Here is a 13,930-nt window from a genome sequence, read left to right on the forward strand (position 1 = left end):
CTTTCTTTAAAAAAAGTTAGAGAGCTTAGATTGGTACGAGGTTAGTTGGAGAGTTCTGACCAAAGAAATTTCCTTTGAGCTCATCTCAACCTCAGTGTGCCAAATCGACGTAACAGATCAATTGAAAATTCCCTGGCCTAGCATAAAATACATTTTTTGTAATTTTTTGTTTTCGTGGAACTGAAGCTTTCTGTAGAAGTTCACGCAAGTGAGTTGAGTGAAAGTTCTCTGAACGCCATTCACATGAGAGTGGCCAGAAACGATTATTTTACACATGGCTCAAGCAGCTTGCGGCCGCTTTCGGTCTTAGACCTATGTAGTATCCTCTGGGTAGCCAAAGAGCATCCGTTTGAGTGCGAGCTAAAGTGAAAAGGCGAACCATACCTATCTAGGGTTGTGCGCTGGGTTTGGGACCCGCCACATAAAAAACGACTAAAAAGAAAAGGCGGCTACAATAGCGTCAAATCTAATAAATAAGTTTCCCTCAAGGGTAATACACTGATTATGGCGGCACTCCAACTTTTCGAAACCATTTGACTACTTCCAAATAGACCTCAGTTACGGCGATCACCTCTTCATTCGACAAAAATTTCTTTCCAGCAAACATTATTATGAGCACTGAGAACAGAAAATAATCGCTGGAGGTCAGGTTTGGAGAATATGGTAGATGCAGAAACGATTCGAAACCCGGTTCATGGATTTTCGCCTTTGCTTGCTTGATGAAGCAGCACCTTCTTTTTATGCAAATGCGGCCGTTTTTAGCGACTTCGTTCTTCCAGTTTCAAGGTAGGCAACAAAAGTTATTTTATGGCCATCCCAAAATACAGGCGCCAAAACCTTGCCAGATGACCGTTTCGTTTTTTTTTAACTTTGGAGCGGGTTCGTCGTGTGCCGCCCACTCAGCTGATTGTCGAATGAACTTCGTAGTGATATGTTGGCCCTATGTTTCAGCTATTGTCACATACCGACGCAAAAACTCGGGTTTATTACGCTTCCACAGCTCCAAACACTGCTTCGACTCATCAATTTGTCATTATATTTAGTGGAAAGTGAGCTCGCGCGACAGCCACTTTGTGCAGAGGTGTCTCATCAGCAAATATTCGTGAATGATATAGTGTACACGTTTAGTTGACATCTTGAGAACGCCTGCTCTCTCAGACAACTTCACATTACAATCATACAAAATTATTTCATGGACTTTTTTTGACGTTTTCGTCGGTAATAAATTCTTATGGCGGCCACTGCATTCAGCGTCTTCGGTGCTCATTTCACCACGTCTAGACTTTGCATACTTGATGATTGATCTTCCTGTGAAAGTGTCCGGAAACTCCTCATTTTTTTACCATGAGAACCTTAAAAAATATACTTACACGGCCTATATTACAGAGTCTACCATGGTGGATGATGTAACCGGTTTTTTTGATTTGTCGATTCCGAGGATCAAACAAGCGCCGTCTTGTGCTCTGCCTCATATTTCATTGGAACATTCTGTGCAAAGTTAGACGACTCGTCAATTTCAAGAAATGGCCCCTTCAAGTGGCCGCCAAGATCATACAACGCAATGCAAAGACAACGGCTACGCTGGCTAGGTCATGTTGTCCAGATGGACGAAAACACTCTAGCTCTGAAAGTATTCGACGCAGTCGCCCGCCGAAGGAAGACCTCCACTCCATTGGAAAGACCAGGCGCAGAAGGTCCTAGCTTCGCTTGGCATCTCTAATTAGCACCACATTGCAAGGAATCTCACTATTGCTTCTGCTTTAAACTTGGATTCCGGACATACAGGTTTGGAGGGGCAGAGTAACAAAGTTCCTTTTTATTTTTAGTTCTTTGTTTAATTTTTTATTAAAAAAGCATAATTATTTTAAAACATAATTTTAATTGCATCGATATTTTTTGAAATTATTTTGCACATTTACTGCTTCGCCAGGCGCTCATATCGTTTGTCATTGACCAATTTCAAGTAAATGCCTTTTTTATAACTTAAAACTATGGCCAGTGGATCGAAAGTGATTTCCGACGGTGTCTTCTCACATGTGGTCACATAATGATTCTTCAAAATATGCACCAAACCGACTTTGGACTGCAACAAACCGATGCGACCACCAATACAGTTACGTGGTCCACTACCGAAGGGAAGGTAGGACATAGGCTTATGGGTTTTCTTATTTTCGGCGTTGAAGCGTTCAGGATCGAAGGTGTTCGGGTTGGGCCAAAACTGGAATTAAAAAATTGTGACAACCATAAAAATTGCTTGAAACTTCAATCGACGCAGTAAGTACTGAGTTTATCCCTAGCTAAACTCACTCACCTCGGGATCACGTTGTATGGCGAATATTGGTATATAAACAGGCATACCGACAGGTATTGTGTAATCGTAATATGGTTTAAGATCGAATTGCTTTTCCCCCTCCTTCGGCAGATATTCACGATCGAGAAAAGGTAGTACTGGATATAAACGCAACACTTCGTCGACTACCATACTCAGATATGGTAGATTATTGATAGTTTCATATGACATTGTACCTTGTTCAGCTACGAAAGCTTCACAGATCTCATTGCGCAGACGTTCTTGTAAGTCGAGTCGTTTGGATAATTCGTATAACGCAAATGTCATCGTCGAAGATGACGTCTCAAAACCAGCTGAGAAAAATACAGCAGCTTGTGCTGTCAAAATATCCTGTAGATGGGCATTATATTCGCCCTTCGCAACTGCCTCTTCTTTGAGGCTCAGCAACACATCGATCAAATCGTTACGCGTCGCTTTACTCTCCTCTCTTAATGCCATAACATGACCGATGGTGCCACGTAAAAATGCGCTGAACTCCGTTGTAAAAAATTTAGCACGAAATGTAGAGGCCCACTTTGGAAAGAAAAAAATTACAAAGAAGTCCTTAGCGCGGCTGAGTGTAAAGGTTAACAGTTTTCGTCCTTGCGAGCGAAATTCGCCATTGGGATTGGCAAGACTGTTGGCTTTCACACCATAAGCGATGGTGGCAATCATGTCGGTGGTGAAGAGCGCACACACCTCTTTAATTTCAGTTACGAAGGCGTCGTCATTCTTCGCATACGAATTTAAATGGGCTTCCAACTCCGTGCCGATCTATAGGCGCGTAACGAGGGATACACATAATAAAAAATATATATTAGTACAAAAGTTAGGTCCTTTTATGCGCATACTAACCTCAGTCATTAGTGGATACATTTGTTTGATCTTTCCCGTTGTGAAAATCGGCGTTATTTTCGTTCTCAAATCCTTCCATTGTGGATTACGTATGAGAAATAGATTATTCGAGCCCAAGGGATCATCATGTGGATCACAGCCACCTGACCGATTGGCGAACTTCGGGAATTCCTTGATTAGCACATGTTTAATAAGTTCCGGTTCACGTAACACTAACGCTGGCCGATTGAGTATGTAAATGCCGACTGCCGCAGCCTTTGACATTCTAGCGTCTTTATATATGTCCGATAGATATAGATAGAAACTATTGCTCATTGTAAACAAAACTTCCATATTGCCAATCAGTGGTAGTGGCGTCATATAGGGAATCTTATTGCGTTTCCAGAAGCCATATGTGTAGCGACACCAAACGTAGGCGAGCGCCAAAAGGGTCACCAATAGGCAAGCAGTATCTGCCGACAGCATTATACACCCTACATGCGCAGAGGGTAGGGAAAATATTTGAAAGAGAGAGAACGAGAGAGAGTGAGTGAGTGATTGTTAATATAAACGGTAAATTGTACTTGTATAAGCAGTTCACCGACTCGTGCGAAGGCAGGTTGGCAACACTGAAACCAACTCAAATTATAATTGTAATTTTGATAATATTTTATGTTTATGAAAGTAAAGCAAATTTTGTTGTATTTTCCATAAGTACTTTATAATTAAAAATTATTGTTGTCAATCGATAAGCTTCAAGTAAAAGTGTAGGTATGAAAACAAATAAGCAAAGTAGCATTTGGACACTATCTTTTTGATAGATAAGAAGTACTACTTGCCGCGCTCTCTGTAAATGGGCCTCTAAAATAGAAGCGACTTTTATCACCGTTAGTTAAAAAAAACAGTCTACAATCATAAAAAAATATACTTAGAATTTTTGGGATTAATTTGGGCTAAACCGAACTCTGGCGGCTCCCTCGCTGCCCATATACCGGCAAGGGAGTTATGGTTGGGAAGAATCCCTTGGAGTAGAGGAGCAGTAAGGATGGGTTATGGATGGATCAAAGCTTGGGGGAGGTTGGTGGAGCGGTTTACTGCCAGTAGCTCTCTATTAACTCCAGCTTCAGACTTCCTGACTATGACAGTGTTTTTCAAGGCGAGGTGACGGCCAATAAAGTAGCAGTAGCTTTACTCCCTTCAGAGAAGTGCCATCCACTCAGATAGCAGGGTGGCGATACTAGTCTTGAACTCATTAACAGTGCGTTCAGTGTTGGTCAAGGAGTGCGTAACCTAGCTCTATAGCATCGAATGCCTTTGGGATAAGACTGGTATGGGTGACAGGCCAAAGGAAAATTGCAGGAAATTATAAAGCTTATGAGCTAGTAAGGAAAGGTACCCTAGACTCGATACTAGTAGAATGGGAAAGTGTCGGTGTTCACGTATCCTCTTGGGTCTCGCGGGAGCTATGCCAGTGTTGCGTCACCATAGTTATGTCGCTTGCAAGAGATTTAGAGAACTCTTTGCCTTCAGTAAGGCAAGTCTCTCTCTAGCTGTGGGGCTTTTAACAGGTCATTGTTCTATTGGCGTTCATGTTGTAAGGCTGGGAATTTTACCAGACGCCATCTGCTGAAGCTGTATGGAAGAAGATGAGGTGGAAACAAAACATTTGGGAGATCAAGACTTAAATACTTTGAAGAGCATGCCTTCAGGCATCCCACCAAACTGGCGAGTATGGAAATTAAACGTCTCTGCAAATTTGTATTGGCTACTAAGCGTTTTGCTAATTTATAAGTTCGAACACAGGAGTTCTTCGTTTCTATGGCTTCACGAAAGACTATATATAGCAGTCAACGTGCGATCTCTCTAGATCAGCCAGCTAACTATCTAAACTAACGAAGGAGCTTTTAGTTTTTGATTTCAGTTGATGCAGCAACAATTTATGAGTGGCACCACAACCTTATTTTTCCACGTTCGAATAATTTTTGCCATTGCCGTATTTTTATAGCCTGAATAGGGTACATTAAGATGTTTGTAACAACCAAAAGGAAAAGTCGGAGATCCGCTAAAATATATACATACATACATATATAAACAGCATGACGAGCTCAGCCGATGTAATCATGTCCATTTGTCCGCCTTTCGTCTGTCTGTATATGAGCGAACTTGTAACTCAGTTTTTGAGGTATCGATATGATATTTTGCAGACGTCCTTTGCTCCTCAAGAAGCTGCTCATTTGTCGAAACCGCCGATATCGGACCATTATAGCATATAGCTGTCATACAAATTGAATTGAAAATCGCAGAGACAGAATGAACTTTATAAGTCACTGTGGCAAGCTTCCTCTACAAACAGCCTTCAGCAGAAATTTTCAATACTATAATTGGTTCGCAATTAGAATGCACGATATATACATATTAAATTCGTTTGAAATAAATTAAATTCATTCAGTTATTATTTGCCGAAGACACTCATCGATAATATACGAGTACAATATAAACATATTTACAGATTTATTTATATGCCTTTAAGTATGCTTGACTACAAAGTGCAATTTATAAGATCTTTATCGGCTAATGATAAGAAATTTAAAATTAAATTTTTATATTAAGTAACGTCAAGTGCCGTTAGCCCCACATGACGTCGCGTTTGCTCGTCGGGTTGACTGATAAACTGTATGTCGGAGTAGTTAGACTTTATTTGGCTAGAACTGTTTTGTTTTATAAACAATGATTAGCTAAATGCTGTAAAGCGTTCAACAAACAATAGTTAGTCGCTTTGCGTAAAATATGTAAACAAAGAGAGGCAAAACAAAAGCCCAAAAATACATGTTTATATATGAGAGTAAGTGTACAGACAGCGGCATTTTGAGAGTTTACGATCGTCATTGGGAGCCTTGTGCATTTTACATGTTTTTATTTACAGAAAGACATTTTTGTGTTTTTTTTTTGTTAAAAATGTGCGAAAATTGCACATGAAAATTATATATTCCAACCTCAAATAAAAATATTTCTCATTGAATTTTACTAAAACCTTGGTTAACAATATTATAGCTAATAAAATTAATTGGCAAGTGCCATAAAAGCTAATTGTGTTGTATTTTAGATTTACTTTGTTATTAATTTTCAATATAATAGAAAAAAATGTATTGGGCATAATTATTATAAGTAGTTTTTTAGCTTGTTTGTGGTTATATTTTTATATTTTCTATTTTTATACTCTCGCAACAAAGTTGCTAAGGAGAGTATTATAGTTTTGCTCATATAACGGTTATTTGTAAGTCCTAAAACTAGAAGAGTCAGATATAGGGTTATATATATGAAAGTGATCAGGGTGACGAGTAGAGTTGAAATCCGGATGGGCATATTTGGACGTAATTTGTTTGGAAAAGTGGGCGTGGCCCCGCCCCCTACTAAGTTTTTTGTACGTATTTCGGAAACTACTATAGCTATGTCAACCAAACTCTACAGAGTCGTTTTCTTCAGGCATTTCCATATACAGTTCAAAAATGGAAGAAATCGGATAATAACCACGCCCACCTCCCATACAAAGGTTATGTTGAAAATCACTAAAAGTGCGTTAACCGACTAACAAAAAACGTCAGAAACACTAAATTTTACGGAAGAAATGGCAGAAGGAAGCTGCATCCAGGCTTTTTTTAAAAATTGAATATGGTGGTGGCGTCGCCCACTTATGGACCAAAAACCATATCTCAGGAACTACTAGACCGATTTTAATGAAATTCGGTATATAATATTTTCTTAACACCCTGATGACATGTACGAAATATGGGTGAAATCGGTTCATATTATATATATATATATATATTCCGATATAACGCTATTTTGAATTCCATCTGATGCCTTCTTTGTATAATATATACATTAGGAACCAATGATGATAGCGGAATAAAACTCTACACAAATATGGTATTTGAAAAATATGTAAATGACGGATAATGAAATCTCGATTATCACTTTATCATGCGAGAGTATAAAACACCGAACTTAACCCTTCCTTACTTGTTTTTTTTTATTTTATATGAAGACTCGTTAATTTTCATTACATATGTATGTATATACTCCCTGAACAAAAAGCCACGAAGTTTTCAATACCCATATGTAATTTAATTAATGATCGGAGTGACGGCCGAGTCGATTTAGCCATGCTGGTCCGCCCTTCTATTTGTATATATTATAATTATTCCCTCAGATTTTTAAATATCGTTCCGAAATTTTGCACATGTTCTTTGCTCCACAAAAAACTCATCATTTGTCGGAATCGCCGATATCTGATCACTATAGCATATAGCGGTCTTACAAACTGATGACTCAAAATTTAGTTGTTGTATGGAAAACTTTTGTATTTGACAAGATATCGCCACGAAATTTGGCATGGATCATTATCCAAGGCAACACTATAATACCTGAACAAATTGTTCAGATCGGATTATTATATCATATAGCTGTCATACAAACTGATCACTCAAAATTTAGTTCTTGTATGGACAACTTTTTTTTTTGACAAGATATCGCCACGAAATTTGGCATAGATCATTATCGAAGGCAACACTCCAATAACTGAACAAATCTGAAGATCGTTATGCAAGACAACACTACAATCTCCAAACATATTGTTTAGATCACACCACTATAACATACATGTATGTATGTACAATGTACATAGCTGCCATACAAACTGACCGATCAAATATTCTTAAATTTCCCATAATTAAAATAATTTTGTGCTTTAAATATTCAAAAAATGTGATTTTATGTTACAATATTATTTTTGTTATAATTTTGTTTACAGCATAAAGATCTTTTGTATATTTTATTTTTAATTTTTTTTTTTGATTTACTATCGAATTATTTTTTGAAATGCATTAATTTACTGTTATTTTATTTATTTCAAACAGAAATTAAACAATTTTTTAAATTCTTAAAAAGTATTTTATATTATTTCACTTTTATGTTACAAAATTTTATTCAAAGCAATAAAAATATTTTCTGCTAATTTTTTTTTTGTTAAAAAAAATTTGTATTTTTTTTTATTATAAAAATTTGTTTAATATATTATAAATTCATAAAAGTTCTGTTTTGTTCAACATAATTAACTTATAAGCACAAATTATCTTAATTTTTTTTTTTTTTTGAAACGTTTTAAATTGTTATTATTATATTTGTAATTCAAGAAAATCAATAAAATTAAATAGTTTTTTAAATTATTAAACAATAATACATTTTATTAATTTGCTTTTATGTTAAACAATTTATTGAAAGTAAGAAAACATATTTTCTTGTAATTATTTTATGTTATATCATTTGTTTTTGTTTATCATAAATATTTTTGCATGACATAAAAATTAATTTTTTTGTAACTAATTATAAAATATATAAGCGCAACTTTTCTTTTGAAGCACTTTATTATTATTGAATTATTGTATTTTTGAAGCGAAAGTTTATATTAACTTCATTTTTCATACAATGCGCTATAGCTTATGAGTTTTTCACTACAAAAAAAAAATCGAAGTTATGGAAATAAAAAAAAAAAGATTTTATTTTTATTATTATTATTTTTTTCAAATAGTATTAAATTCATTTGTATTCAATCAGTACATAATATTTTTTATGTTTTTGCACTAAATTTTGTTTTCCAAATAATAAAAATATTTTTCTGCTTTAAAAAAGTTGAAGGTTGAGATCGAAAAAATGTTTTTTTTTGTTTTCAAAGAGTTTAAGGTTTGGGTTTGAGTAATTGTTTACTAAAAAAACGTTTCAAAAAAATTTCCTTTTAGAATCCAAGCAGTACGAAATATATTTTAAGTTATTTGCATTAAAAATTTGTCCAAAGAAGAAACATTTTCTGTTTGTCTTCATAAAGTAGAAGTTCGAGATTTAAGCAATTTTTTTCACCACAAAATTATTTTAAAGATATGGGAATTAAGTTTTTTTTTTAGAATTCAATTAGTACGAAATATATTTTACGTTTTTTTACACTAGAAATATTATTTTGGTGTTGCAAAAATGTTTCAAATTGTAGAAATATATTTTTCTTTTTAAAATCCAATCAATACATTTTTTGCACTAAAATTTTTTCAAAGAATATACATACATATTTTTTTTCTTTTCAAAAAGTTAAAGGTCGTGGTTTAACGAATTTGTTTCATTATACAAATCCTATTAGTACGAAATATATATCTGTTTTTTGCACTTAAAATTTTTAAAAAGAAAAAAATAATATTTTTTTGTTTTCAAAAAGTTGAAGGTTTAAGTTTAAATTATTTTTTTCACTATAAAAAAGTTTCAAGGGTGTGGATTTTAATTTTTCCTTTCAGAACCCAATCAGTGCGAAATTTATTTAAGTGTTTTGCACTAAAATTTTGCCCAAAGAACAAAAATATTTTTTTTTTCTTTTCAAAAAGTTGAAGATTGAATTTTAAATAATTTTATTAACAGTAAAAATGTTTCAGAGACTTGGCAATTAATTTTTCTTTTTAAAATCTTATCAGTACAAACATCTTTCAAAGTTATGTAAATGAATTTTTATTTTTAAAATACTTTTTTTTAAATCAAAGCAATGCATATTATATCACGTTTGTTGCAGAAATATTTTTCGAAAGAATAATTTTTCTTGATTTCAAAATGTTGAAGGGGAAATTTTTTTCATTACACAAATCTTTCAAAGTTGTGGAAATTAATTTTTCTTTTTAAAATCCAATCAATACATTATGTTTCACCTTCTTGCACAAAAAATTTTCCTAAAAATAAAAAAAAATTGGGTCAAAAGATTTAAAGTCAATGAAAGTATGCACAATTTTTTTAAAACGTTTTATTTATATTTTTATTTTAGTTATTTTTAACCGCAAATTAGTATTGCTACTTAATTTTCAAACAATGCACTAATGTAGATAGAATAATTTTTTTCGCTCTAAAAACTTGTACAAGGTATACAACTTTATTGTTTTTTAAAGTTTTTACACAAGGCGCAATTTACAGTTCTTTCTAAAGTTTTTAAATTAAAGTTTATTGAAATTAATTTTTTTTTGTATTGCAAAAGCTTAATATAGTTGTTTTTTTTTTGTTTTTGTAAAAAAATGTAGTTAATAGTTATTCACAGGTTTTAAGCCTTAAATATTTTTTAAAATCATATTTTACATTTTTTAATAAATCATATCTTATATTTTTTTAATAAATCAGCGTTCCCACTTTCTTATTGCACAAAACACTTCATTTCTTATTTAGAATTAAACCTACTAATGTTTTTGGTAGATAGGCACCTTTATTATTAATATTATTTATAAATGCGATGTAAATTTCTGTCGAGGCTTTGTAACGCGCTTCCACCGCATTACTAAGTTTACGAGTTCCACAGGTTTGCGCTTTTATTCTGTGCCGGTAAAATTGCAATAATGATTTTAAAATATACGAACTAAAACAGTGTTGAATACTCATAAGGAAGCATTTAAGTGTGTGTATGTATGCGTTATGAAATGTGCAAGCAAAAAAAATAGGCATACATATACAAACATGTGTGCATAGTGCATCCATATATACACATTTTAATATTACATACATTTATACACATTGTCATAGTACATGTATATATACATAGATTATTTATTTATTGAGATGTGACTACTTAGTAATTAGCATTTTGCTGCAAATACGCGACTGCGGTTCTAATTTCACCTGCGCGCAATTGTGAATCGTAAAAGCATTCTCCCGTAATGACTACACCACTAGGCGCCTATAGGCGTGCTTGGTTGTGTGTGTGGGTGCGAGACGTTAAACAAATAATTTACATATAAGCTACTTAAACACTTCCACTATCAATAAAATTGTCGTAGATGTAATAAAAATTTATTAGCACTGCGTATGTACATGCGTATACACATATGATGTGGCAAACGGTTTACTATCAATAAAAGATTTTATAATCCTACCGGCTTAGTGTAATTACTTATACATATAAACAAATGTAGCATAGAGTAAATCAAGGTCGTCAGCTGGTCGTGTCTTTCAAAGCGATAATGCCAAAACGTCTTGGCGATATTACTGCATCGAACACCGCCACCAAATAGCTCTCTGCATAACCTAACTCTTTCAAGTACAACAAACGATCCAGCAATATGAGGCTTTCTATCACCTGAGCAAAACACATACGCAGCAAATAGTATAAATGCATGTAATGCGCATCAGCCGCGTATTCTTTTTGTACACTATCCAACACAGTGGCGTCCCAATGCAAGTTGCAATTTTGTGACGCGAACTTTTTACAACAAAGCGACACATACTCGTTAAAATTGGCAAATTTTCGCACTTTGCCGACTTGCAATTTCTGACGCAGCTCTTTGGTGCTATCGCAAATCAAGACTTCGAGTAACGCACGATAGTAGAGTGTAATGTTCATGGCGCTACGTTCGCTGGTGACGCGTTCGAACGATTGTGTGGCTAACATGCGTGCATTGCGACCGAGCGTTACACGTTTGTCGCGCAAAAACTGACTCATTAGGAAACCAGGCGTTGTTTGACGTGCGCTAATCGTTGCATTTTCAAAATACTCCGGTAAAGCGTATTCCTCTTGCAGCAGGTGGTAGCAACAGCCGATGTTACAAATCAGTTTGCATTGTGGTTGTTCGTGAAAGAGGCGTAGACAGGTGGTGGCTAAATTGCCGCAGGTGTGCAGGCCGGTTAAACAGATGGCGCATGTGTCGCTCGCTTGCGGAAACTGCTGTTGCAAGAGTTCTATTACATTCAAGTCGGGTGTGATAAATGCAGCTGTGGTTTTATAGCGCATCTCCCTTTCGTTCGCATTTGTAATTGTTTCAGGCGTTGGCGTAGTTGTTTTTTGCAGATTTTTGCCGCGTCGTTTAGGCGTTATGCCTTGTTGTTGTAATTCTGCGCGCTTAACTAAGCCATTCCAAACGCGCTGTTATTAAAATTAAAACAAAAATTTAAAACCATTTATTTTTTATAAGGAAAAAATACCATACCTCCAACTTGCGATTGCGTTCCAAAGCATTTTCGGTGTTCAATTCTTGAAAGTCAATACCCAGCACGCGATGCTTATACTGTAAGGCAAGACGTGATGATAAGTAGCCCTTGCCATCGCCCGCATCGACAATGTACACTTCGGCGTTGCTTGTGCTATTCGAAACACTGTGTATTAAGCGATCGACTAGGGCAGCTGTTATCTCTACCTTTAACATAAAAATAAAATTTTTATGTATTTGTTGTTGCAAATTTGTTAAGCCAACAAACCTCATGCCGTTTCTTCTCACTCATAAACTCTTTAATTGTCAATTTTTCCGTGTCATCTTCAACCAGACCTAATGCTTTGTTCAACTGTGCCATCGGTGTCAGTATATCAACGCTTTTATCTAAATAATATTTTCCACAATTAGCCACAAATTGTTTAACACCACTGAATTTGTTGTCTATATCATTATTTTGCCAAAATACTGTTTCAATGCAGTTTTGTACGCTTTCCACATCTGGCACTTCATGCTTTATATCTGCGGGCACATAAGACTGCCAATGTTTGTCTGTCAAGTAGCTAACCATATGGCAATTGACAAACTCCCAATGTGGCTGCATGAAGTGTAAAATCTCCTCCAAGCACGCGCGTATTTGACTGCTACTCATTTTATCAGGTGTTTCGATTTTTAAAAAGAAAAATCTTTGACCACCTCTGTCGCACCACCACTACTGCTGTTGTTTTCTACTTTTTTCGTTGTCTTTCCAACCTTGCCTGCCGTCAACACACGTACTCGTTTGTATTGATTGCGTATATCCTCCACCATGCCAATTATATCGGCTTCGGGATTATTATCACGTGGAAATTGGTCTATGCTTGTACGTAATTGTTGCAATGCACGTTGTACTTTTTCAGTGTGTTTTTGTTGTTGTTGTGCCAATACAATGCTGTAAATTTCACCTAATTCCTTGCCAAGTCGTAATCCTTGCTCGTAGCCTAGCTCATAACCTTCCTTCTCCCCACGTGCACGACCCACTTCTAAACCTTCCTGGTAACTCTCTTGCGCTATATTTTCTTCTGCCAAAACAATGTTGTCCAGCAAATCATTGAAATCCTGTTCCGCAGCAGCCATAACAAAAAAGCAGAAATTGTAAAGGCGGCTAAAATAAAAATGATTTGTTGGCGACGAAATTAAAAATTACTTACAGCTGATTTTGATGTGTGCTTCTTCTTCTTCAGTTAGTGCAAACTATTCATTCACAATAAAAAAATGCGAACACAGACTGGCGTGTGCTATTGTGAATACACTTTTGAGTTTGTGCAAACACCGGTTTGTCAAATAAAAATATTAGACTCCGCAAGAGTTTCAGCCATACTAACGGTTAAATAATCGCTTAGTTTCCCCACATCGCTATTCGAAATTTCTGTTAAAGTTTTTATGAGTTCTTTGGGTCCACTTGGCAACCGAAACCTCTATGTTCGTTATCGTTCCTCTCTTTGTCAAGTAAAGGCCTTATGGGTTGCATAGTGCCTATGGGTTAGGTTCGGGCATAATGCCTTCAATATTTTGGTGTTTTGATAGCCGTGACTTGTTGAAGCAGTTGCAAAAGGGAGTTTTGTGGCCTGTCTCCAGTTGTCTCTTTGCAAATGAGTTTGATTTAAAAAGCTTTCAACAAAGACAAATTTTGGTCGGTTCTGTTACATAGACAAGACTACCTCAGCAATAGTTCTTAATATTGCTGGGATGCGCTTCTGCGACAAGAAAGTGTCTTCAGAGGATCTTTCTTCGA

General features: G+C 35.4%; 3 protein-coding genes across 4 annotated transcripts; all 3 read right to left on the reverse strand.

Moving 5' to 3' along the window:
• Positions 1–1,862: 1,862 nt before the first annotated feature.
• Positions 1,863–10,665, reverse strand: LOC120772455 (cytochrome P450 6g1-like). Of its 2 annotated transcripts, none has more exons than XM_040101078.1 (4): positions 10,441–10,665; positions 3,185–3,657; positions 2,312–3,103; positions 1,863–2,218 (listed from the first exon to the last, which is right to left on the reverse strand). In XM_040101078.1, the coding sequence occupies exons 1-4, from the start codon at positions 10,613–10,615 to the stop codon at positions 1,916–1,918; spliced, it is 1,743 nt and encodes a 580-aa protein (XP_039957012.1). In that variant the 5' UTR covers positions 10,616–10,665; the 3' UTR covers positions 1,863–1,915. The 2 variants fall into 2 exon arrangements, with proteins under 2 accessions (XP_039957012.1, XP_039957013.1); XM_040101079.1 differs by having other exon boundaries at positions 1,916–2,218; positions 10,418–10,665.
• A 342-nt stretch (positions 10,666–11,007) lies between these two features.
• On the reverse strand, positions 11,008–12,834 carry LOC120772003 (methyltransferase-like protein 25). The gene is made up of 3 exons (XM_040100361.1): positions 12,425–12,834; positions 12,157–12,363; positions 11,008–12,092 (listed from the first exon to the last, which is right to left on the reverse strand). Exons 1-3 carry the CDS (start codon positions 12,806–12,808, stop codon positions 11,166–11,168), a joined length of 1,518 nt encoding a protein of 505 aa, XP_039956295.1. The 5' UTR covers positions 12,809–12,834; the 3' UTR covers positions 11,008–11,165.
• LOC120772004 (protein LTO1 homolog) lies at positions 12,808–13,321 on the reverse strand. The gene has a single exon (XM_040100362.1). It carries the CDS (start codon positions 13,270–13,272, stop codon positions 12,829–12,831), a length of 444 nt encoding a protein of 147 aa, XP_039956296.1. The 5' UTR covers positions 13,273–13,321; the 3' UTR covers positions 12,808–12,828.
• Between the last annotated feature and the right edge of the window lie 609 nt (positions 13,322–13,930).

The sequence above is a fragment of the Bactrocera tryoni genome, chromosome 3, assembly GCF_016617805.1.
Source record: "Bactrocera tryoni isolate S06 chromosome 3, CSIRO_BtryS06_freeze2, whole genome shotgun sequence".
Taxonomy (NCBI): domain Eukaryota; kingdom Metazoa; phylum Arthropoda; class Insecta; order Diptera; family Tephritidae; genus Bactrocera; species Bactrocera tryoni.

Coding starts and splice junctions, on each gene's coding strand:
- LOC120772455 (XM_040101078.1), bottom strand. CDS start 10,615: ATGAGTATTCAACACTGTTTTAGTTCGTATATTTTAAAATCATTATTG. Junction 3,104..3,184: donor TGTATCCACTAATGACTGAG/GTTAGTATGCGC, acceptor ACGCGCCTATAG/ATCGGCACGGAGTTGGAAGC. Junction 2,219..2,311: donor CCATACAACGTGATCCCGAG/GTGAGTGAGTTT, acceptor TTTTAATTCCAG/TTTTGGCCCAACCCGAACAC.
- LOC120772003 (XM_040100361.1), bottom strand. CDS start 12,808: ATGAGTAGCAGTCAAATACGCGCGTGCTTGGAGGAGATTTTACACTTC. Junction 12,364..12,424: donor GTGAGAAGAAACGGCATGAG/GTTTGTTGGCTT, acceptor TTTATGTTAAAG/GTAGAGATAACAGCTGCCCT. Junction 12,093..12,156: donor AACGCAATCGCAAGTTGGAG/GTATGGTATTTT, acceptor TTTTAATAACAG/CGCGTTTGGAATGGCTTAGT.
- LOC120772004 (XM_040100362.1), bottom strand. CDS start 13,272: ATGGCTGCTGCGGAACAGGATTTCAATGATTTGCTGGACAACATTGTT.